General features: G+C 31.6%; 1 protein-coding gene across 1 annotated transcript in view; it reads right to left on the bottom strand.

Moving 5' to 3' along the window:
* Positions 1–17,501, bottom strand: part of LOC143385900 (uncharacterized) — a 99,265-nt gene extending 81,764 nt beyond the window's left edge. Inside the window, exons 1-2 of the mRNA XM_077108252.1 lie at positions 14,537–17,501; positions 14,241–14,286 (exon numbers count right to left, since the gene is read on the bottom strand). Coding sequence (XP_076964367.1) covers positions 14,241–14,286; positions 14,537–17,501 — 3,011 coding nt within the window. The remainder of the gene's footprint in view (positions 1–14,240; positions 14,287–14,536) is intronic.
* Between the last annotated feature and the right edge of the window lie 8,342 nt (positions 17,502–25,843).

The raw sequence follows: 25,843 nt of genomic DNA, 5'->3' as shown, positions 1-25,843 counted from the left end.
ATGAAGATAGGAATTCTGGCAATGATGCTAAAAAGACATTATCCTGAAAAGAATTATTAAATATAATGAAAAGGAAAGGTGAAAGTAAACAAACAGATCTGTTAACCTTCTTAAAAAATAATCCTTAACAGCTGTTTACCTGATTTAAATTAGTAAACAAGCAGATCTGTTAAGCACCTTTAAAAACAATCTTTAACAGCTGTTTACCTAATTTAAATTAAGCCATTTAAATCATGTGAATAAAAAAATTAATAATTTGGATCCATTTTCTCATGAGCGCTCCTCATATATGAAATACGCACACACAGACATACAACACAAAACACAAATGTGCAAACAAACGTACAACACATAAGATAATAATAAAGGCCTTGTAGCTTTACCTAGGTGAAATCTCCATTGCAATGTTTAAAAACTCCACAGTGAAAAAAATAAAACTGATCAGAAAAACATTAACCTAGGTTTGTATGAGCTCAAAAAATAAAAATAGAACCTTATGATGTGGAAAAATGCAATAATAAAATAGTATTGAAAAAAGCATCCTGGTTAATCACTGTTGCAGATGTAAGAAAGGCCAAGCTGGAGTTCTGGATATCAGCTGTTATGGATTTGAGTCAAATCATCTTCTTTTCGATCTGTAGAAATCGTTTTAGTTAGTCTTTCTGGAATCCAAATCGGCTGCTGTTCTCCCTGTGGAAACACGCAAACAGAGCCCCGACTCCAGACAATCACTGGGTCTGGACCTTTCCATTGTCCTGTTAGAATATCTTTCCAAAGAACTTTAGGCTTATGCACATTTTTTGGATACATATGCCTTTCCGCAGCACTAAGTCCTGATGAATCCAAATTTAAAAAGTTTAGAGTAAAAAGCGTTATTTTAAGTTTATCTTTGGGGGATATATACCCCTTTCCAATTCCCTCTTTTTGCTTTAATAAGTACGTTTTAATAGTTTGATGAGCTCTTTCAACTATGCCTTGTCCCTGTGGATTGTATGGAATTCCTGTTATATGAGTAATACCAAATGATGAGCAAAATTGTTTAAAAGAGGTAGAGGTATAGCCAGGACCGTTATCGGTTTTTAACTGTTTAGGAACACCCACAGTGGCAAAATTTTGTAAGCAATGAGCTATAACATCTTTAGTTTTTTCTCCGGCATGAAGGGAGCCCATCAAAAATCCGGAAGAAGTATCAATTGTAACATGTAAATATTTTAATTTTCCAAATTCTGGCAAGTGTGTGACGTCCATCTGCCAAATATGGTTAGGTATCAGTCCTCTAGGATTGACTCCAAGATTAACTTGTGGTAAAAAGGTCACACAATTTTGACATTGTTTTATTATATGTCTGGCTTGTTCCTTAGTTATTTTAAAATGCTTTTGTAAAGTATTAGCATTAACATGGAATTTTTTATGAAAATTCATAGCTTCTTCTAGTGTAGAGAAAATATGTATGTCATGTGTAGTTTTATCTGCTAAATCGTTGCCCAAACTAAGGGCTCCAGGCAATCCTGTATGTGCTCTAATATGTCCTATAAAGAATGGATCTTTTCTGTCCCAGATTAGACTTTGTATAGTGGAAAACAAAGAGAAAACAGTAGAAGAAGGGGAAATCCTACCAGCATCTTCAAGAGATACTATAGCATTAACTACATACTGACTATCAGAAAATAAATTAAATACAGAATCTTTAAACATTAAAAAGGCTTGTAATACTGCATTAAGCTCTACCTTTTGAGCTGATTGTTTGGATACTACAAATGTAAAATTTTGATCAGGGGTAACTACTGCTGCTGTACCATTATTTGACCCATCAGTGAATATATTTGGAGCATTCATGATAGGGGTTTTTCTTGTCATTTTTGGAAAAACTACAGGATGCTTAGACCAAAAAGACAACAAAGGATTAGATGGTAAGTGATTATCAAATGAAACATTAGATTTACACATGATTATTGCCCAAGTATTTAACTCATTAGCTAACTCATCAATTTGATCCATAGTATATGGAGTAATAATTTTATTGGGAGAAATTTCAAACACTTCCTTCGCTGCTTTTATTCCTTTGAATATTAATTGTCCTACAGCCTCAGGATACCTAGTAAGAATAGTGTTAGGAGAATAAGATAAATGTATCCACAATAATGGACCTTCTTGCCAAAATACTCCTGTAGGAATATTTTTTGTTGGTAGTACAATAAATAATAAAGGCAAACTTATATCAATTCTATCCAAATGTATATTTTCCATATATGTTTCAATAATTTTTAATGCCTTTCTTGCTTCAGGAGTTAACATGCGAGGTGAGTTTGGATCTGATGGACCTTTTAGAATATCAAATAAAGGTCCCAACTCTCCTGTTGGTATGCCTAGATAAGGCCTTATCCAATTTATGTCTCCCAATAACTTTTGAAAGTCGTTAAGTGACTTGAGTTGATCTACTCGTATTTGAATTTTTGGTGGACGGACCATGGTTGAGGATAATAGAACTCCTAAATAATTAATTGGAAAATTTAATTGTACTTTATCTATTGCTATCTCTAGATTATAATTTTTTTAATAAGTTTGTAAGTGTGGCATAACATTCCAGCAATATGTTTTTATCTTTATGTGCCAATAATACATCATCCATATAGTGAAATATTTGTAGTTCAGGATTTTGATTTCTAAGTGGCTGGATTGCTTTATTAACATATATTTGACACATAGTTGGACTGTTAGCCATCCCTTGAGGGAGTACTTTCCATTCATATCTCTGATCAGGACCTTCATGATTTAATGCAGGGATAGTAAATGCAAAACGTGGACTATCCTCGGGATGAATTGGAATTGAAAAAAAAACAATCTTTAATATCTATGGCTAAAACATGCCAGGTTTTTGGCAAAGCAGACAATTGAGGAATCCCTGATTGAGCAGGTCCCATAATAACCATTTCATTATTAATGGCTCTTAAATCTTGCAATAATCTCCATTTACCAGATTTCTTTTTAATGACAAAAATGGGAGTATTATGGGGAGATATGGAAGGTTGTATATGTCCTTCCGCTAATTGTTGTTTGACCAGATCATGGGCTACTTGTATCTTTTCTTTAGTCAGGGGCCACTGAGGAACCCACACTGGTCTTTCTGATTTCCAAGTAATTTTGATTGTCTCAGTGGCCCTTTCTGAAAATCCAACCAATGTCTGTCTGTTCCTTGATCTATTTGAATTGGTGCTGCTATACCTTGTCCTTGTTTTCCTAATCTTTTTTCTTTCCTAAAACCTTGTCTAGCCCTAGTAGTGGGCGCATTAGGATTGATGTTATTTGTTAACGTCAAACCTAATTGATCTAGGACATCTCGTCCCCATAAATTTATAGGAAGATGATCCAATACATAGGGCTGTATAGTTCCCTCACAACCTTCAGGATCCTTCCAATCTAATATCATTGCACTTCTATGGGGATTAGTAGCCACTCCGAGGCCTCGAAGCGTTTGAGTGGCTTGTTGTAATGGCCAATGTTTTGGCCATTCCTTACTAGATATGATGCTAAGGTCTGCACCTGTGGGGGGGTGAGGTTCTTTGCCTCACCTCTGTTGGCCCCCAAATTTACTCTAAACTTTTTAAATTTGGATTCATCAGAACTTAGTGCTGCGGAAAGGCATATGTATCCAAAAAATGTGCATAAGCCTAAAGTTCTTTGGAAAGATATTCTAACAGGACAATGGAAAGGTCCAGACCCAGTGATTGTCTGGAGTCAGGGCTCTGTTTGCGTGTTTCCACAGGGAGAACAGCAGCCGATTTGGATTCCAGAAAGACTAACTAAAATGATTTCTACAGATCGAAAAGAAGATGATTTGACTCAAATCCATAACAGCTGATATCCAGAACTCCAGCTTGGCCATTCTTACATCTGCAACAGTGATTAACCAGGATGCTTTTTTCAATACTATTTTATTATTGCATTTTTCCACATCATAAGGTTCTATTTTTATTTTTTGAGCTCATACAAACCTAGGTTAATGTTTTTCTGATCAGTTTTTTTTTTCAAAAAGATGCTTTAAAAAGCAAAATGTAGAGGGAGAAAAAAGCAACATTTTTTTTTGGTAATTAGGCATTTAAAAAAATTTTAACATTTGTCTGTTTTTAATGAAGGTCACACACTAACACTTAATCAAAATAACAGTTTCTTTTCTGAGTTCAGGTGACCAAAGAATAGCCACACCCTTGGAACAAAACACACACACACACACACACACACACACACACACACAGAGTGAGAGAGAGAGAGAGAGAGAGAGAGAGAGAGAGAGAGAGAAACAGAATTATCTTTTACCTAACTTTTTATATGATGTCTCAGATCCCCTTAACTTTCCATATTAGCTTTTTTGTCCAGTTGAATTACAACTGCTTTTTGTAGTTGGAAAGAGTGTGACTATTGAAATTGAAACCGTTTATTCTGGGCATCTTGGTAGTTTCTGGTGAGGTTAAGTGGGTGAGAGGGTAAAGAGAAAGTGGGGGATTCTTTCCTATCATAACATGAAGTTTCCCCCATAGTCTGCTCTAAGGTGACAGAACTCAAGTATTTCTTACAGTGGTATGCTTTGATTATTTTTATTTCCCCTTTATCCACAAGTTTTAACAGCATTTTGTCAAACTGCACTTATTAGGAACCATTTTTGAAATAAAGTTATAGTTCACCTAACCAGTCTGCATTTATTGCTTATGGTTTCACTCACCTGCTATGTCTGTTTTTGGTGTCTGAAAAACAGATATATTATTTTCCATATTTTATCCTTTTTTCTCCATGTATATACTGAACAGAAAATTTTGTCTGGAAATATTCCATTTTGATTGAATGCTATAATCAAGAAAATAAAATTTAAATATGTTAAATGTATTTCCAGATTTTCTCAAGTAGTTATGCTTAAAACAAATAATATATCCTGAAATGAAAAACCATGGTCAGCTTCAAGAAAGCAAGAATAAAACCCAAGTATTTATCCTTAATAATAGATTATAGATGATAAATACAGAATAACCTCAAGATTTACAGGAAAAATAGTATTCAATCTGGTATTCTAAAATGAAGCAGATTGTCCATCAATGATAAATAGAAATAGATTTTTATTAATAATAAAAATCTAAAAAGCTATTTTCCATGCCTCATTTCAAAGAGAGTTACTCAATATAGAAGAAAAATTTTTTTAAAAAGGGAGCAGAGTTTGTGGACAGAAACAGTGGCTGTAACTGCAGAGCTCAATAAAGTTATGCTGATTCTGCAGTACAACTTGAAAATAGTTTTGTTAGCATACCTCAGTCCTACCTTTAAAATGATGGTTTAATAGAAATATTAGCTAATGAGTAGTCAAGTGATTGAATGTAGCAAAATTTAGACGTTTCTAGTGATCAATTTTTCTCACCAAAAAAAATGAATATTAGAAAATACAGGAAAAACAGAGTGATGAAAAAAGAAAGTAAAAACGCACTAAACACAAATAATGAAAGCCAAGTTCTGTATATGAAACACAGTAAAATGTGCACTTTTTGTTAAATTTAGTGGGAAAGAAGAAAGTTGTACTGATTGTTCTTGATGGTAAGAACATCCCTCCATGAGCAGCATTCATGTCCTGAGATTGGATGTCAGAAAGGCTAATAAATTAGAGAAAGAAATTACTCTTACTTCTGGTATGTGTTTTGTGATGAAAAGTATCTTAAAGTCAAATTTGTGAAAATGCTTACAGGTTTTTAACCTTCATAAATTTTCTGTAGACAAAGAATACAACACATAATTATTTTTTAAAGAGAATAACTACCTGAGGAAGCATGAACACAGGGACTTGTAACTATGAAAAAATAGAGTGGGGTGTGGTTGCCTATATAGATGCTGATACTTAGAAATAATAAAGTGTCCAATGTAAATTAAGAAAGAAATCACAGAACACATACCATAAATGATAATCAATTAAAGGCTAAATCCTTTTAATATTTGATTGAATAGGCCTGAAGAAAAAGAAGTGGCCCCATAAGTTAAATTGGTTTTCCTCCCTCTCTTTGCAATTACAAAAATAATGGGAACCCCTAAAACATTGTGTAGGGTCTTCTATATACATTTCAAGATTAAAATCAATATAATCAGACAACTAGTAGTGTGTATGGCTAAATTTAGTTTCCTTTGAAAACTTTACATAGTTGCAGATAGAGTGTAGGCTGCTGATTTGGGTGTAAATTTTGGAAACTACTGTTTTATCTGGTTCTGGAGATTGAACTCGGGGTGTTGTATCACTCATATATATACAAAATTCTTTGATATTTTATTTTGAGACCCGGTCTCACTTAGTTACCAAGGCTGGCCTTGAAGTTATTATCCTTCTGCCTCAGACTCTATGATATTTGAGATTACAGGTATGTACCACCACATCAGGCCTGGACACCACTTTTTTTTTTTACATGCATCTAATAATCAAAATTTTTAAAAAATATTTTTGCCTTTTCTTTGATATAAAATATTCAATATTATCTTACCAAATTGTTTTTGACCCTAATATTATTTTCTTGAAAAGGCCAAAATTCATGTTGAGTATTTATTTTTTTTTAGCTTACCATAACAAGATTTACTCATTAGATTCTATCCTGAGTTAGCAAGTCAATTTTATCCATGTTTTAAAAAAACAAATTGCTATAAATTCTTCTGGTCATGGTTTTAATAGAAGTACCTTCCTCTTAGTCATAATCAAAATAAAAGATAGGAGACAATATAGTAAAGTCAAAAGCTAAGATCCAACAGTTCTTGTTTCAACCAGATGTTTATGATTTGATTGTTTATCTTTTAAATTTCTTCTGATTACTCTGATGGCCTTTTCTATGATATTCAATACTCAGCTTCATTTAACAGCACTAGTTTATGTGAAAAGTGGAAACTAAGGGAAATAAACATCTGGAACAAATTCATAGTAGTCAATATTTTTCTCATAATAATATACAGTTTCCTCCCACGATTCTGGGATTTCAATTTATAGAGCTTTAAATGATTTCCATTCTTCAATATATTTCACTATCTGCACATGCAGAAATAATTTCTCAACAAATTTATATTAAATATAAATAAGTAGCAATTTAGAGAAAACCAGATATAATTTACACCTATGAAATTAAAACAATATATGTGGAAGTTTGCCAAAGAATACTTGGCATATTCAAAGAATAAAATAAAGAAATTTACCCGAATTGTTGCTTTCCTTTATGTGATAGGGCAAAGTTTATTGACATGTTGTTTCAAAAAGACATTAACATTTTCATTATGAAAAAATAGTTGTTATTTTTTAACATAAATTTTACTCAATTTTTTAAAATTTTTAGCCATTTATCTTGCACACTGAGAAGGTATTAGCTGGGGTAAAACACAGTGAGATACTGATCAATCAATTGTATTTTCAACTAATATTGTAAAATGCATCTCTGACACATTTGCTTGTTTTCATTTTATATAATAGCATCATGCACAATCAGAATGATAAGAGTTTTTTCATTTACTTTCGTATCAATAGTGGGTTAGGTACATTGAAAAGATGTTGAAATAATTACATCTATAATGGTGGAATCTCCCAATTCTTTGTTTTCATCTTTCCTGTGGTGCTTCTGCCCTTCATATTAGTATGTTAACTTTAATTTGCATTTTCCATACAGTTTCTTAAAACATAAGACACTTAGAATTGAGGAAATCACATTTAGTAAGTTTATTTTTTAAACTGATATAAGACTCAATGAAAGACTTCAGCATTATTAATGTACATTTAGTCAAAATTCCATTATATCACAATGGTACATACAGTATTTAAATTTTATATAGCTAAAGGTTTTTTAACAATGACTGATAGGCACCCTAAGCAAGTATGTAGCTCCAATCTTCATTTACTGAGCTTCATTCCTTCATAATATTATAGTTGACAAAAAAACACACATCAGAGTGTCTGTTTTTGGAAAAAATTGTTTGGTGAATTGCTAACAAAACAGCATTAAATTTTTATTTATTATTGGTTCATTGTACTCACATCTTACATAGTAAGATTGTTATAATATTCAATAAGGTGTAGATAAAATCATGAAATACCACATACCATATTGTACAGATTATATAAATGCTCTTCATTATTTCTTCATTCTTTTTCACAAATATTTATCAGGCACTTACTATATGCTAATTAGAAAAAAAAGTTTATTATAATTATTTCCGATATTTTTAAAAAAAACTGCAAGACATAATTTGAAAAGAGAAATATAGATTTCAGAAGTAACTACTGTTTCTCTAGTGAATAATGTGTATAGAATTCTGCTTAGGTATTGGGGTATGCAAATATATTTGAGATGCATCAGAGAATACATATGAAAAAACAATACTATTTATTATGTTATTTAAATAAAGTGAAATATCTTACCAAAGGTTAAAAAAAATTAACTTTAGGGAAAACAAGCAAAAGGGTGCACTATATTTGAAATAAGGTAATAATATTTTTTACTGTAATTAGTTGTTTCTGAGTCTCATTTCACTCTTTACTTTAATTACCTATCCATTGTGTTAAGAACCCCTATAGGTGTTAAACTGTATAAGGTACATATATTGTGGTGTGAGGTGTTATTGGAAAATATTAGCATTCAGTGAATAATGCCATCAATTTTCTGTTTTGCAATATTAAAGAACTATTTCAGATTTATTTCAATGGATAGTTGTGTTTAAAGGTAACAGTAGTTTTTCAATGTAGAAATTACTAAGAAAAATTTAGGTGTTCTCCAAAAGTCTGTAACAAACATATTTGATGAACTTTAGGTCATAATGTATAAGAAAAGTTGCTTTCCTAACCCAAACCAGACATCATTGGAATAACCTTGTGTAGTATCAGCACATACAAGTTTAGATGAGGACTTTGGCTTCTTTTCTCCTTTTACTTCCCACCTACGACATGGCTTATTTTTAATAAGCAAATTTCAATGCTTGTTCAACCTCTCACACGTCTCAGAATTTACTAAGAGGGATCCCTGACAATCTAGAAACAAACATATCTGAGATAGTGTATAGATTAATATATGAAAAAGTTCAAGAAATTATTGATCTGGCCATGAGATGGTGTGGTAACTATATAGAAAGCTAAAAATTGAAATTGAAAGAAATATAATACTCATGAGAATTACTATGAATCATGTAGTCTTTGGAAGCAGATATTTTAAGTATGAAGCTCATGAGACTGATGTCCACTGCATTTTTATATGAATATTTGCTCTGTTTTTGAGGGCCACCAGATTTTAGCCAGTAAACTTTTGGCTTGATATAGCATAATCAGAAAGCCCAGCATTCTCTTTTTATACCTAGGCATGGTTTACTAAACATTCATTGAGTTTTTGCACAGGCTTTTTCCTTATTTTAATATACCTAGCCCATTAGTCTTGTCACATTCAAATTCATTCATTGTACAAAAAGTAATCTAATTAAATACCCTATTGTCTTTAAAATAAAATATCAACCTAAAATAATTTCTAGACTTTAAAGCATTTTATTCTAGTAACTAGAATATTTATAACTACTAAGAAATTACATTCTAGGTCTCATTTTTACCATTGTCTCTCTCATATTACTTCATTATGATTTGAGTATGTCCCCCGAATTCTCATGTGTTTGGAACTTAGTTTCAAAGGGAGAGAGTTGGAAAAGAGTGGAATGTTTAAGAAGTAAGATCTAGTAAATTGTGGTTAGATCATTGGGGGAAATGTTTTTGGAGAGGGTTAATGTAACTTTCATGGGACACAACATAGTTTGTATTAAAGCCAGGTGTTACAAAAGAGCAAGTCTTTTTTCTGAATTTCTCTTATTCCTATCTACCTCTCAAATGAGCCCTCACCATAATGCCACCTCATTTGTATGCAGGTAAGGGAGCTTTCACAGGAGCTGAGAAGTACAGTGCACTTAAATCTTCAGAACTATGTGCTCAAAAATATTTTTTTATAAGTTGTAGTTGGACACAATACCTTTATTTTATTTTATTTATTTATTTTTATGAGGTGCTGAGAATTGAACCCAGCTTCTTGCATGTGAGAGGTGAGCACTCTACCACTGAGCCACAACCCCAGCCTCTCAGAAAATATTTTTTATGCAATTATACCTATTTTTATTCATTGGCCTGTTTCTGGTATTTTTCTATAACATTATAAAATGGACTAAAACAACCTCTGTGTCTTATTTCTAAAGAAGACAGTTGAGACTTTGCAGTGTGTTATCAAAAAATTCTGTAAAAGCTTTAGAATAAGAACTGCTATGCATTCACTGAGTGACCTTTAGTGAGTGATTAAATATCTTTGAGTATAAGGCATCTTACTATGAGAGCAAGTAGAACTTCTAAGATTACTTTTTAAAAGCTCTGGTATAGTTTAGATGGTAAAGGCTTTGCATTTCTGATTCTTATTTGTTTTTATATTTTAAAGGTGATATCTTGTATTTCTTATATTCCTCATGGTGTTTAGGTTAATGTATTGCCATTTACTTTGGGACTCAAATATGTGGAATTTATTTTGTTTAGTCAAGCAAAAGCAAGAGTGGTTCCTTAGAATATAGAAAAGACTCTATGAGAATGTTTTTATTTTTAATTGGAAGAATTTTCTCATTGCTAATATTTATAGAGGGAATTTATATCTTGATGACACCCATTAATCAGAAATAGCCTGAACTGACTAGATCAAAAACATTAGAAAACTATGAATAAAGAGGCAGATTAAAAAAAAGCACAATTTTGAGTCTCCTATTAAAGTACAAATAATAGTATTTTTTCCAGTAAAAGGACTCAAGTACATGTAGCTGCATTTTAAGCCTCCTGTAATCACACAACTCACCATCAATCATACTACCACTGTAGGAAGAGAAATGCAGATCTTTACAGGCAGAAAAATCAAATTCAAAAAGTGCAATTTGCCTTATGCAAAAAAAGACCTCACTATTTATGTCATACTTCTTTTAGCTCCAAGGTTCCATATCTTTGAGCTCAAGATATTTAACAAGAAGAAAGTGGATTTGTTTTATGCTAGATAAGTTAAGAACTGATATAATTAGAATGTAGAGTAAACATTTTGATTTTGGATTCAGTTGTTTCAAGTATGATAGCTTGCCCAGGAAAGCAATGCAGGAGGTTTTGTCCTCAACTTCACCCAAATTGTATGGAAAATTATTATTTGTTTAAATTAAAAGTGGAAGCTACAGGCAATCGACAGCAGGTATTGAAATGTCATGATGAGACATTGAACTGCACTTGTTTTTCTCATGTTTTTGTATCATTGATTGCTGTGAAATTTGAATATTTGAAATATAAAAACTATATTTAAAAATAAACATTAATATTCTTTTGTATTTTAAGGTAATTTTAAGGCTCATGGCCTAAGGTCTTAATACACAGTATAATTACCTCATATTTTTCTAATGTAATCCCAAGACAAAGGAGTTGGTATATATTTTTCCTGAAAAAAATATTTTTACGAAGTAAAATTATGTTGTTACATTATCATACTTTTCTATGCAGTATATGTTGGGCCTTAAAATTAATAGAGGTGAATGCCTTGATGGGACTGCCAAAAGGTTTATATTATCTTGCCCTGGTAAATATTGTGGCAGAATATATGGAGCATGAGAAAAAAGATTTCTGAAATTGTGTATTTTTGTGGTTTGAAACTGTTGAAAGGTATATCATTGTTATTAATGAAACAGACTGACTAAAAAGAGCAATGTTCTTTAAGCGTAGATATGTGAACAAATTCTTTGGTAAGCAAAAATGCCCTGTGCAGCCAGGCTGAAATACATTATACTTAGACTCTGGTAATCTCAGTTCTTTTTTTTTTTAAATTCTAACTAGTAAATTTTTCTAGCTCAATAAATCTCTCTCTATTCCTTTTCTTGCTTTTAAAACCAGAGAAGCAATACTTGTCTTTTTTAACTTTCTGGATTATTTCCCGATTTGACTGCAACAAAATATGCAGAAAACTTTTGGAAAATATTACAAAGCATACAAATGGAAGTCAATAATCTTTGCTTACTTTGTCACTCTTTTTCTTTCAAATGCTGTTGTAGCTCAAAGTGGGTAACTTATCTTTCTTCAATTACCTTTAACTGATTATATGTCCATTTTCACCCTAGCATTTGGAAACCACACTTCATCCACTATTGGTCTCTTGCTTAAGTCTTTATAAGTTTTTATTTCTATATTGTTGTTCATCCAATTGATTTTTCTTCTCATTTAGTGTAGTTTCATGTATAATTAAGTTGGTATAAATATGTCTATATTGGAGAGTGTACAATGTCCCTAGACCTTGTTCTTAGGTATATGTTGTTGTAAACTCAGGTCTTCATGAATTATATGTAATGTTAATAAAATAGTGAATGATATTCAATGATTTTTGTATGGATTCTGTGTATAAGAAGCTTTTACCCTGTTGTACCTGAAAAGCCAATATTTTATGAGAAGAAACTTAATCTTTACATACAACCTTCTCAGTTTACCTCTTAGTACTTGGTCCTCATAAAATGAGATTATAAAACATAGCTCATTGATTATTTTGTCATAAGTATAAGGCCTCACTCAACCTCGACTCCACATTTATTTCTCCAATTCTTGCCCTGAAATAACACTACCTAGAGAATAACAATGATGTCAGAATTTACTAATGTACATGAAAACACTGATCATTGACCTCATTTACAGAAAAATGGAATGTTTCCAATAAGGATGAAGTCTAGAAGGCCATTATACACAAAAGAAAGATAAAGCTCTTCTCTCCTGTAAGAGCTACCCTTACGTTTGGGGAAATTCAGTCTATTAAAATTAATGGAAAATGTTAAAATGTTAAAATTTTAAAATTTATAAATCAAGATATGAATAGCTGGGGCTTATTTTCCTATATCTATATCCTTCTTATAACTCTTAATTTCACCATAAATACAAACAGAAAAAAATAATGATCTGACTTATGCAAATTGTATTTCACATTAAGTTTGATTAAAATGTGTAAAAGTATTAACAGATACTAGAGTATTATTCACTCAACAGTATGTTTTACTGTTACATAGAATATTTAGTCAAGTGGAACACTATGATGTCTGTCATTTAACAACAGGATGCAATACATGAGTGTTAACATGTAAACAAATATTCAGTTAAAAAGACATATTGCATAAATAAGGTAAATATAGGTAAAAAAATGCACTGTAAACCTGACATGATGGTTCATGCTTGTAATCCAAGCAAACTGGGAAGCTGAGTAATTTCAGAAGTTGAAATTCACCCTCAGCAATTTAGTGTGGTTTCAAGCAACTTAGTAAGACAGTCACAAAATTTAAAAAAGTTTAGAGAGGGCTTAGGAATGTAGCTCAGTGTATAAAAATACCTAAACTTAAACTGAAATACAAAAAAAAAGATACAGTTTAAAATATTACACTTCAGTGTTAAAAATTAAAAATAGATTTGATATATAATTCTTTTCTCAGTATTCAAAAGTGAAAATAGTAATTTTGATTTAGGAAAAACAATTATATACTTTTAAATGAGGTTTCTTCACTATGAACGTATGATATTTATGACTGATATTTGTACAAAATAACTTGATAATGCTTAATAAATTTAAGCAAAAGTTAAAGACAACTACATGTTTTATAAACTTAAATGAGTTCTGTATTTTACTGATCCTCATATACATCAAGGTGTAATATATAGATAATAACTTTACTATACTCTCACATTTATTATAAATGTTTCATTGTTATATAAGGCATGCATTTTGGACAAAAAACGTTCAGTGTTCACTACTAGTATTAGTTTTCAGATGTTCAATGAATTTAAAATTTAAATACATTTTGGAAATATTATTTAACTTTTTAGAGTTTCTGGGCACAATGAATTCTCTATAAATAAGCAGTGTTTAAGAAACATGTAGCTACATTTTTTTTTTCATTTGTATTTTCTCTAACCAGTATGTATCCACAGGTGTTGATTATTGGTGAATAAATTTTGGAGGCGTTGTCACATTGTCAATTTTCACATTTCAAAACTTTCTCTATGCTATGGTTTTTATGGTGAGGATTAAATGTTGTCCCTTTCTTACAGTAATGGTACAATGGTCTCATTTGTAGAGCTTTTCTCCAGTGTGTTTTCTCTGATGTCTAGTAATATATGATACATAATTTAAAATGTTTCTACATTCCCTACATTTAGATGTCTTCTTTCCAGAATAAGAAACCTAGTGGTGAAAAGAATTGCTTTCTTATTAAAAGCTTTGCTGCATCGTTTCAATTTGTAGGGTTTCTTTTCTGTATAAATTCTGTTGTTAATAAGGTTTAGTCTTTTTTTAATGTTTATTTTTTAGTTGTAGTTGGACACAATACCTTTATTTCACTTATTTATTTTTACGTGGTGCTGAGGATAGAACCCAGGATCTCACACATGTGAGTCTATCACTCTACCACTGAACGACAACCCCAGCCCCACAGTTTAGTCTTTGTTTAAAAGTATTATCACTTTATTCACATATTCAATGTTTATATTTGTAGGGCTTCTCTCCAGTGTGAGTTCTTCCATGGTAAATAAGGTCTGATTTTTTACCAAAAGCTTTGCCACATCCTTTATATTTGTAGGGCTTCTCTCCAGTGTGAGTTCTGCTGTGGCGAATAAGGTTTGAGTTTTTACCAAAAGCTTTGCCACAATCTTTACATTTGTAGGGCTTCTCTCCAGTGTGAGTTCTTCTATGGTAAATGAGGTCTGATTTTTGACCAAAAGCTTTGCCACAATCTTTACATTTGTAGGGTTTCTCTCCAGTGTGAATTCTTCTGTGGCGAATAAGGTGTGACTTGTCACTGAAAGCTTTGCCACAATCTTTACATTTGTAGGGCTTTTCTCCAGTGTGAGTTCTGCTGTGGCGAATAAGGTGTGATTTTCGACCAAAAGCTTTGCCACAATCTTTACATTTGTAGGGCTTCTCTCCAGTGTGAGTTCTGCTGTGGCAAATAAGGTTTGAATTTCTACCAAAAGCTTTGCCACAATCTTTACATTTGTAGGGCTTCTCTCCAGTGTGAATTCTTCTGTGGCGAATAAGGTGTGACTTGTCACCAAAAGCTTTGCCACAATCTTTACATTTGTAGGGCTTCTCTCCAGTGTGAATTCTTCTGTGGCGAATAAGGTGTGACTTGTCACCAAAAGCTTTGCCACAATCTTTACATTTGTAGGGCTTTTCTCCAGTGTGAGTTCTTCTGTGGCAAATAAGGTGTGATTTTTGACCAAAAGCTTTGCTACAATCTTTACATTTGTAGGGCTTCTCTCCAGTGTGAGTTCTGTTGTGGAAAATAAGGTGTGATTTGTCACCAAAAGCTTTGCCACAATCTTTACATTTGTAGGGCTTCTCTCCAGTGTGAGTTCTGCTGTGGCAAATAAGGTGTGATTTTCGACCAAAAGCTTTGCCACAATCTTTACATTTGTAGGACTTCTCTCCAGTGTGAGTATTGCTGTGGCAATTAAGGTTTGAATTTTTACCAAAAGCTTTGCCACAATCTTTACATTTGTAGGGCTTCTCTCCAGTGTGAGTTCTTCCACGGTAAATAAGGTCTGATTTTTTACCAAAAGCTTTGCCACATCCTTCACATTTGTAGGGCTTCTCTCCAGTGTGAATTCTGCTGTGGCGAATACGGTTTGAATTTTTACCAAAAGCTTTGCCACAATCTTTACATTTGTATGGCTTCTCTCCAGTGTGAGTTCTTCTATGGTAAATGAGATCTGATTTTTGACCAAAAGCTTTGCCACAATCTTTACATTTGTAGGGCTTCTCTCCAGTGTGAATTCTTCTGTGGCGAATAAGGTATGACTTGTCACCAAAAACTTTGCCACAATCTTTACATTTGTAGGGCTTTTCTCCAGTGTGAGTTCTTCTGTGGCAAATAAGGTGTGATTTTTGACCAAAAGCTTTGCCACAATCTTTACATTTGTAGGGCTTCTCTCCAGTGTGAGTTCTGCTGTGGCAAATAAGGTTTGAATTTCTACCAAAAGCTTTGCCACAATCTTTACATTTGTAGGGCTTCTCTCCAGTGTGAGTTCTGCTGTGGCAAATAAGGTTTGAATTTCTACCAAAAGCTTTGCCACAATCTTTACATTTGTAGGGCTTCTCTCCAGTGTGAATTCTTCTGTGGCGAATAAGGTGTGACTTGTCACCAAAAGCTTTGCCACAATCTTTACATTTGTAGGGCTTATCTCCAGTGTGAGTTCTTCCATGGTAAATAAGGTTTGAATTTCTACGAAAAGCTTTGCCACAATCTTTACATTTGTAGGGCTTCTCTCCAGTGTGTGTTCTGCTGTGGCGAATAAGGTTTGAATTTTTACCAAAAGCTTTGCCACAATCTTTACATTTGTAGGGCTTCTCACCAGTGTGAGTTCTTCTATGGTAAATAAGGTCTGATATTCTACCAAAAGCTTTACCACAATCTTTACATTTGTAGGGCTTCTCTCCAGTGTGAGTTCTGCTGTGGCAAATAAGGTGTGATTTTCGACCGAAAGCTTTGCCACAATCTTTACATTTGTAGGGCTTCTCTCCAGTGTGAGTATTGCTGTGGCAATTAAGGTTTGAATTTTTACCAAAAGCTTTGCCACAATTTTTACATTTGTAGTGCTTCTCTCCAGTGTGAATTCTTCTATGGTAAATAACGTCTGATTTTTTACCAAAAGCTTTGCCACAATCTTTACATTTGTTGGGCTTCTCTCCAGTGTGAGTTCCTCTGTGGCATATAAGGTTTGATTTTTGACCAAAAGCTTTGCCACAATCATTACATTTGTAGGGCTTCTCTCCAGTGTGAGTTCTGCTGTGGCACATTAGGAGTGATTTTAAACTGAAAGCTTTGCCACATCCATTACATTTGTAAGGCTTTTCTCCAGTGTGAGATCTACAGTGGCGAATAAGGTCTGATATTCTACCAAAAGCTTTGCCACAATTTTTACATTTGTTGGGCTTCTCTCCAGTGTGAGTTCCTCTGTGGCAAATAAGGTTTGATTTTTGACCAAAAGCTTTGCCACAATCTTTACATTTGTAGGGCATCTCTCCAGTGTGAGTTCTTCTATGGTAAACAACGTCTGATTTTCTACCAAAAGCTTTGCCACAATCTTTACATTTGTTGGGCTTCTCTCCAGTGTGAGTTCCTCTGTGGCATATAAGGTTTGATTTTTGACCAAAAGCTTTGCCACAATCTTTACATTTGTAGGGCATCTCTCCAGTGTGAGTTCTTCTATGGTAAACAAGGTCTGATTTTCTACCAAAAGCTTTGCCACAATCTTTACATTTGTTGGGCTTCTCTCCTGTGTGAGTTCTGCTGTGGAAAATAAGACTTTTAATACTAACAGCTTTGCAACATTCTTTATATTTGTAGGTCTTCTCTCCAGTATAAATTCTCTGGTGATGAACAAGGCTTGATTTTTTGTATGATTTCTGGTGTTCACTCTCACTTGTAGTTTTCCATATTTTCATTCGTGGTAAATAGTCAAGATCACAACTTCTATATTTTGCACTTTTCACTTCATGAAATATATGTTTTAGGCCCTTTTCTGTTGAATATTTTTGGATATGATTAGGAGTCATGGCTGAAATAAACAAAAATTTTTAAAAAATCAATGCATATTAGACTGGGATAAATATATTTTGCACACATAATATGAAATTAAGAAAAAAATAAGTACATCATTAGTGTAGCAGATTAGTAAGTCCTAAGTCACCATAAATCCAAAAAAATATATATTAGTTCCAAAAAAAGGAAAGAAAAAATTACTTTGAGAATATTATTGAAATTTTGTAGAGACCACAGTATCCAAGAGGATTACATCATTAAGAAGAGTAATATAATAAAATGTTGAAAAGTATCATTAACAGCCTTTTGTCCTCCATAAGATAGTATTGTGTATTTAGGAAATACGTACCAGCTACATTTACTGTCAGTAGAATAAGAGAAATGTAAAACATATGCAAACATTTCTGGCTTTTTCAAAGAGTGTCCAAAATGGTTTTTGTTTACCATGACATAGAGACATGAAAATAACTAGTAGATTTTGAGTGATAATACCATAAATATTCAACAAGGAAAAAGAGGCAATGGACTCTTAAAAACAAATATGAACAAAAAATTTACTAAGAAATATACACATATATGTCTATAAAATTTTTTATTAAAACATTTTAAAAGACTATAAAAGCCTTGCATAGCCTATGGCCATAATATTTGGAAGAATTCAACACATGACAATCAAGTATAATAAATTAATTTTTTTTATATATTTTTACATTCGTGTGATATGAGAATTTCCTTTATTGACAAATACTACTTTGTTTATTTATAAATATATCATGGTATTTTACACTATATATACAAGGTAAGATGACTAAATAGAATGAATTAACAAAATCATTATTTCATATAATTATCAATTTTGTTCTTACAAGGTATTGTATTTTTTCTACTAGTATTTATGAAGAACATAAAACACTCACTATGTGGTAAAATAAAACTCTTGACCCTATTATGCTCAATAAAATAAAAATATGGAGACTTTTACTATAATATCAACCCTTCACAAAGCATAGTACCTGGTGAGCAAAATTTTGCTCCCTAAATTTCTGACTTCCACATGTGAATCAAATGCTCCTACAACTTAATATCTGCCTGCCACCCTTCACTTAATTCAAAGTCCTGCATATATTTCTTATAACACTTTAAGAGACAAAATATTTCATAACTAAATAATTATAGAATATAAGTACATATTTTTCAACATTTTACATTGATGGGCATACACATTGAGTCCCTAGATTTAATACTAAGAAAAATATTGGCACTAAACACAAAAGCAGAGGTATATCTTCAATTTTCTGATTTAATTGTTCATGGATACATATTTAGTACTGGCAATTCTGGATTTTTAGGTCATCAAACTGTTAATGTTCCATGTGAAATGCTTGAGATTTCCCCAAAAATTCTATATCACGAACTACAATACAAGTGTTTTTAAAATTGTTTTAGCCATGCTGTTTCTAAATTTCTGTGACTTCTCTCAAACATGAAATACTTTTGCATGGCCTCCCAATTAGCAAATATTACAAGTATGCAGCATTGTTCTTGCCTATTTTTGTTTATTAAAAAGTTTTTATATTTTTTTCCTGAAAATGGACTATATAATCTACTGATAGCTTCTTTAGTGAATAAATAAAAAATAGTAAAGCAAATACAAACAAGATAAGCATGGCTAAATCCAAGTTACAAAAAAGAAAAATAAAACATTAAGAATTTAACATTAGGATACTGACAGTGATGAATTACTCAAAGAATACTAAATAACTATTTTAAAAAAGTTTGGAGACATAAATTGATATAAATATTAACATCAATGTGCACAATGTTTATGTGAATAATTCTTTAAGAAAAAAATGAAAGGGGAATTCCTTGTGTGCAAATCTGAAATTCTACAAATATGGGAGAGGCTTATCAAGCAGTACCAAGTTTACGACAAGTCTAAGCAACTTGTAGAATACTGTAAAAATTAAAAATCTATAGGATATATAAGGAGAAGTGGGATACACACACACACACACACACACACACATACTGTGTTTTGTGTAGGGTTGATATTATAGACAAAGACTCTCTCTCTGTCTCTCTCTCTCTCCCTCTCTCCATAAAGAGAGAGAGAGAGAGAGAGAGAGAGAGAGAGAGACAGAGACAGAGACAGAGACAGAGACAGAGAAAGAAAAGAATCCAAGCATGCCAGAATAAAAAAAATGATCCAGAAGTTAAAACACTAATCAAAATAAGAAAAATAAAAAATATTAAAAAATTATAAAGTAGAAGTATAGTGCTAAATTCACTTCAAAATATTTATGATTTCTAATGCATTACTGCAAAACACAAAACAAAAGAAAAAAATTACTAACAGAATTGAATCTGAAAAAGAAAATGTCAAGTCAGTTCCAGCAGAGAACATGGAAAGAAACCAAGCATGATCTGCTCCTAGAGGTTCTATTTGTTTAAAGATGGATAATGATCCAGCCTTTACATCTCATCCTGTTGCACAATTTTTAATCAATGAGATATAGTTTTAAATCATGAAATTTTTCATAAATCTTTTGGACGAGCTTTTGTTGAGTGCGCAAATTGTATCCTAATATTTACCTTTTAAAACAAAAACAAAGATTTATCCTCTCTTATATAAATATACATTAAATATTGTTTTATTTACAGTTAATATGCTCAATATTCAACATAAATTTAATACTCATAATTGGTCATCTGCATTGAATAGACATTTTATTCTCAAACAGCAATTACCAATATAATTATGTAATATACGAGGCTCCACCTTACCAGCATGACAAGATCCTATGCCTTTGATCACGTGGGGAAAAGCATAGACTTCTATACTTATGCCAACATGGACTCTACCTTCATGTTTGAAAAAAAGCAATTATAAATATACATCAGGGACTTCACAAGCTGATTTCTAAGTCTTATTTAACCCTGGAAGATAAGAGTTCATCCAAACAAGAGAATAATCATTCTCCTCAAAAGAGGAGAAACATTAAAAGAGGACCCAAAAGATACTTGAATTCTAGTAACTTAGGGAGATATAAAACCATTAACAGCCTCAGCTCAACAGGTGTTGGCTACAATGGGGTTAGAATGTACTCTAGATAACTTTGTTACTGCTTTGATTGCTAAACTTACACAAAACTCTGTAAATGCTTTGGTCTTGATAACAATATTGCTCTCTTTTTGTACACCAGCTCTGGGAAATTCAGTCCTGTCAGATTCTGGACTTCTAGAACCCACTAAAATATCTTGACTCACTTGCATGAAATTGTTATATACCTGCAAAAATGTCTCATGGTATTCATTGTTGTCTTAGCAGAATAATGTGTCCTTACCATCTACATAGTATTAAATAGGTCACCATCCTGTGCAATTTATTCATAACAGATCTATTCCTCTTGATAAAAATTGTGAAGATTCAGTGAAGCTTCTCTCTAAGGCAGAATTTAATGCTTTGACATTCTCCTTTGTGGGTTTACCTGGACTAGCTCTACAGGCTCATAAAACTACTATGAAACTCGCCTATGCTATCATAAACAGTATTAGTCATGCATTCATGGATGTAAATATGCTTAATGAAGAACAAAAACAACATTGTCAAGCCATACTTGACAATCATGCTGCAATTGATTGTCTGTTATTGTTACATCATCAAGGATATCAAAAGTTTAATACCATGTGATCCTTCAATATAAGTTATAATATTAATTTTATTTCAAAAGACCTAGATTACCTTAGAGATATTATTAATAAGTTTCAACAAGATGATGGATTTTGGACTTGTTGGATTGGTTAACTTCATGTATACACAATTTTATCTGGGTCAAAAATATTCATAGGTGGATGTTTACTGATGTTGGAACTTGCTGATGTCTATGCCTGCCCTATTTATTGCCCTCACCAGCATTAAGGAGATAAGTAATATTATTTATTCAAAATTCCTTAAAAAAGAGGGCAGGTATTAAGTATTCTGACCTGGGAATAGATAGGAAAGTGTGGGGGTGATTGTAACTGGCACCCTGAGTCCCACGATTGTAATGCCCAGCAGTTTCTCCCTGAAGCTATTAAGACAACTCTACAGGTGCATTATCTAGTTTCTGTAGTAATGTCCTTAGGGAGAAGGGTCTCTATATTTGTATTAACTGAACCTAATCTTGGTTAGCTACCACTTGGGGTTAAAGAAACACTGGGTTAGAATGTAGTCAAGGTATCAGAATCTTTGTAATTTGGGGGCATTATATGTACAGCTGTTAAGAGGGGTAGCCAGTTTATTTTTCTTTTTTCCTTTTCACTGTGTGTGTGTCTCTCTCTTCTGTTTGCTCCTTTAAAGGTTTCCTCATAAGAAGATTTGAAACAGATCATGCTGGCCCTCACAACAAAAGGTAAGTTTTAATGGTTAATCTGAATAAACTGGAACATCACTAAAGAACAAAACAGAGAACAACAAGGAATTTGAAAATGTGATAAATATAGGGCAGTATGTGTTCAATGATTACAATTAAAATAAGTAAACCTAAGCTTTTGAAAATTTTGTCTGCTGGGTAACTACTCTTTCGACATTTTTTAGTTTGGTTTTCTCATTGACATTTGAATGACTCAACTGTGTCCCCTGCTATGTGTAGTCTACAATAGTTTACATCACTAAATTATACTAGGTACTACTTATCTAAAGTGAAGGATGTGTAACACACAAAGAAAGAGACAGATTTAATAGTGAAATTATATATATATATATATATATATATATATATATATATAGAGAGAGAGAGAGAGAGAGAGAGAGAGAGAGAGAGAGAGTAAAATATCTGTACTAAAAATGCCCTTTTTCTTTGAAACACAAATTTGAAACTCATTTTTATAGAGAAGTTCCCAGAAAATACTCTGCAACAGAAGTAAATTACATAATAATAAGTAATTAATAATTTTAAAGGAAAGTTAAACTTACCCAGGAAGGCCAAGTTTCTATAATTCTCTAGCATCACATCTCTATATAAATTTTTCTGAGCAGGCTGAAGGCATTCCCACTCCTCTTCAGTAAAATCAATGGCTATATCCATAAATGTTAACAGTACCTAAAATAAGGATAGGTAAATAAATAAAACATTGACCACAGGAATATTTGCACAGTCTGTAATGTAAATACAGTTGAAATTAGAGTTTGTAGAATATTATGTAGGTATTGTTTTTGAACACAATGAGAAAAAGTGATTTAAGTTCAAAAAAGTACACATATTCCACATTTATGAAACACAATATAAAATTTAGGCATTATCACAAAAAATATATATTTTGTAATTTTTTATATCTTGATCTAAATTATACATATTTTTCAGATGAGAAAATTATGGTAATTAAGAAAGGGAATCCTCAAATTTTAATTGTACAACTACAAATCAGAGATTTACTAATGTGTAGAATCTTATTTGTTATTTTTGTGATACAGCTGGCTATTCTGAATGTGTAGTGAGATCTCTAGTAATTCCAGTATCAATGGTATAAGAGAAATTTTGAAATGCAACAAGGTAGGCAGACCACTTAATGGGAATATTTAATAGTTTATTTAAGTTTGAACATTTTATGGTTTTTATGTATGTTGTTAATATAAAAAATAGCAACAAAAATCCTGTTTTAATTTTCCTGTTTATAATTTTAACATTTTTTAACATACAAAATTATATATATATATATATATATATATATATATATATATATATATACACACACACACACACACACACACATATATATTTAAATACAAACTTTGATCGATGTTTATATTGTATGATATTTATAATAGAATATACATATAGCTCTTCAAAAAATATATATTTTTTTAATTTTTTTCATTCTTTCTAGTTCTACCTGACAGTAAATTGATTTTCATGGTATTATGAAAGCATGCGATATATATTAGTATAATTAAAATCCTGTTTCTGTTGGTGGCTACGATGGTAGGATCCACTTACAGATATAGATCTTTTTTTTTTCTATCCTTGTCCCTTTTATTTATTTATTTACATATTTATTTTTTTATGTTTACCATTGTTCAATCTACTAATCTTCTTTTCTTGCCCTTCCCCACTTTATAAGCTTTAGATTTCACATATCAGCAATAACTTTCAATATTTGGTTTTTAAAAAATGGTTTGTTTTACTTAGCATAAAATATCCAGATTCATCCATTTCTTGGCAAATGTCATAAAGTCATTCTATTTTATGGGCAATTCATAGTTTATTGTGTACATAAGCAACATTTTTTATCCTACATTATTGAATGGACCCATGCATCATTGAATGGTTGGTTTTATAGCTTAGCTATTGTGAATTGTGCTGCTATAAACATTAATGTGGCTGTGTTAATGTAGTATGCTGATTTTATGTCTTTTGGGCATATACAGTGCAGTCAAAAAAGTGGGTAAAATTGTGGTTCCATTTCTTTAACAATATCTATAAATGTTATTATGTTTCACTTAGATCTCCATACAGCTGGAAAAATTGGAATTCATCTATACCTGAGGTGAAAATAAAACATAAACAAAAAATTAGTAAGTCATAAAATGACTAGAATTTATTATCAAATCCTACATCCCAAAATATAGTAAAATTCAAAAACTAAAAGTAAAGAAAGTCTTAAGCAAATAAGCAAAATTAGAAGCTATTAAAGATAAATATAACACAAAGTTATCAGTATCAATGTTGGTGCTTTTAAAAAGCAAATGAGCTCAGTTTAGTGATGGAAAACTATAGTTCCAGTGACTGAGGAGGATAAGAAAAAAGAATCATAAATTCTAAGACAATATTATATATAATATTGTCTTATATATATTTTATTGAGCATCTTAGTGAAGCACTTAGCAACTCGGCAATATTCTGTCTCTAAATAAAATATAAAAAAAGGACTGAGGATATGGCTTTCTTGTTAAGCACCCCAGGGTTCAATCTTCAGCACAAATTTTAAAAAAGAAGATACAATTAAAAAATCACTAGCAAATTTGAAAATTGAACGAATAAAAATTATATCAATTATACAGTATATAATTGCAAATATAGGCAAATATAATGATATATCACTTTATTGAAATACACTCTGGAAAATTTATCCTAAGAATTTTCTGCAATTTTCCAATACTCTGAGTGCAGTGACAGAATCTAGATGGTATAGACTAGTACATGGCTAAAATACTTGCTAGATCCATGCTTGTACATAAAGCCTACTGCTGACCAAAATACAATAATGACACATGATTGATGTTATGAAGTAAAATCAATCAGGGTAAACCTCATAATAAAATAAATGGTGGAACTACTGAAAACACTAACAATACAACTCTTAAAACATGCTAGGATATTGGGAAAACAGTGCACTAATAAAATGCTATTTTATCCCTTCACTCATAAAACTTAAAACATATTTTGACACATTAAATGCTGATTATAAGTTATTAATAAATAATACTGAAATATATAAGAAAGTACAAAGCTCAAAATTTACATACAATAGATAGGGTTCATATGGCGGTGCACACCTGAAATGTTTACTATTCTGGAGTCTAAGGCATGAAGTTCAAAATTTAAGGCGAACTGAAGAAATTGAGCAAACCCCATCTGGAAATAAAATTTATAACAGAGTTGATAATATGCTCAGCATTAAGACACTTTGGTTGAATCCCTAATATCACAAAAGAAAAAAAAATGTTTTTTTTTGTTTTCAAAATTATACAATATAATAGACTTAAACTTATTATTTACAAAATATTAATACAAAAAATTTCTTCATCAAATGATTACATTAAAAGCTGCAAAAGTGACAAGTTAAAAAAAAACTAATTTCCTCACATATAATCAAACACTTATAAGAAGAAGAAATACAACATAATGCATAAGAAAAACAAAAAATTCTTGAAAAGTCACTTTAAAAAAGATATATCTAAGTATTCAATAATCATAAAAACCCAAAATCTTTAGAAATTAGGTAACATTGAATAAAATCACATCATATAGATGAATTTAATCATATTGATGAATATGTGGAATAAATGCATTCACAAAAAAAGGAAAATAATAATTTAAGCTTTTATTATCCATTTGTAGAAACTGTTTTGTAATCATATGTATATGATACACCCACATAGGAAACAGAGACTAAAATTACAGAAACTGTTCATGAGAATACATTCACATTCTTCCAGAGTTGAAACCAAGGGGCATGGCTAAATAGGAAGAAATAATTATTAAAT

The sequence above is a fragment of the Callospermophilus lateralis genome, unplaced genomic scaffold (assembly GCF_048772815.1).
Source record: "Callospermophilus lateralis isolate mCalLat2 unplaced genomic scaffold, mCalLat2.hap1 Scaffold_2745, whole genome shotgun sequence".
Taxonomy (NCBI): Eukaryota; Metazoa; Chordata; class Mammalia; order Rodentia; family Sciuridae; genus Callospermophilus; species Callospermophilus lateralis.
This window is presented reverse-complemented; position numbering and strand designations above follow the sequence as displayed.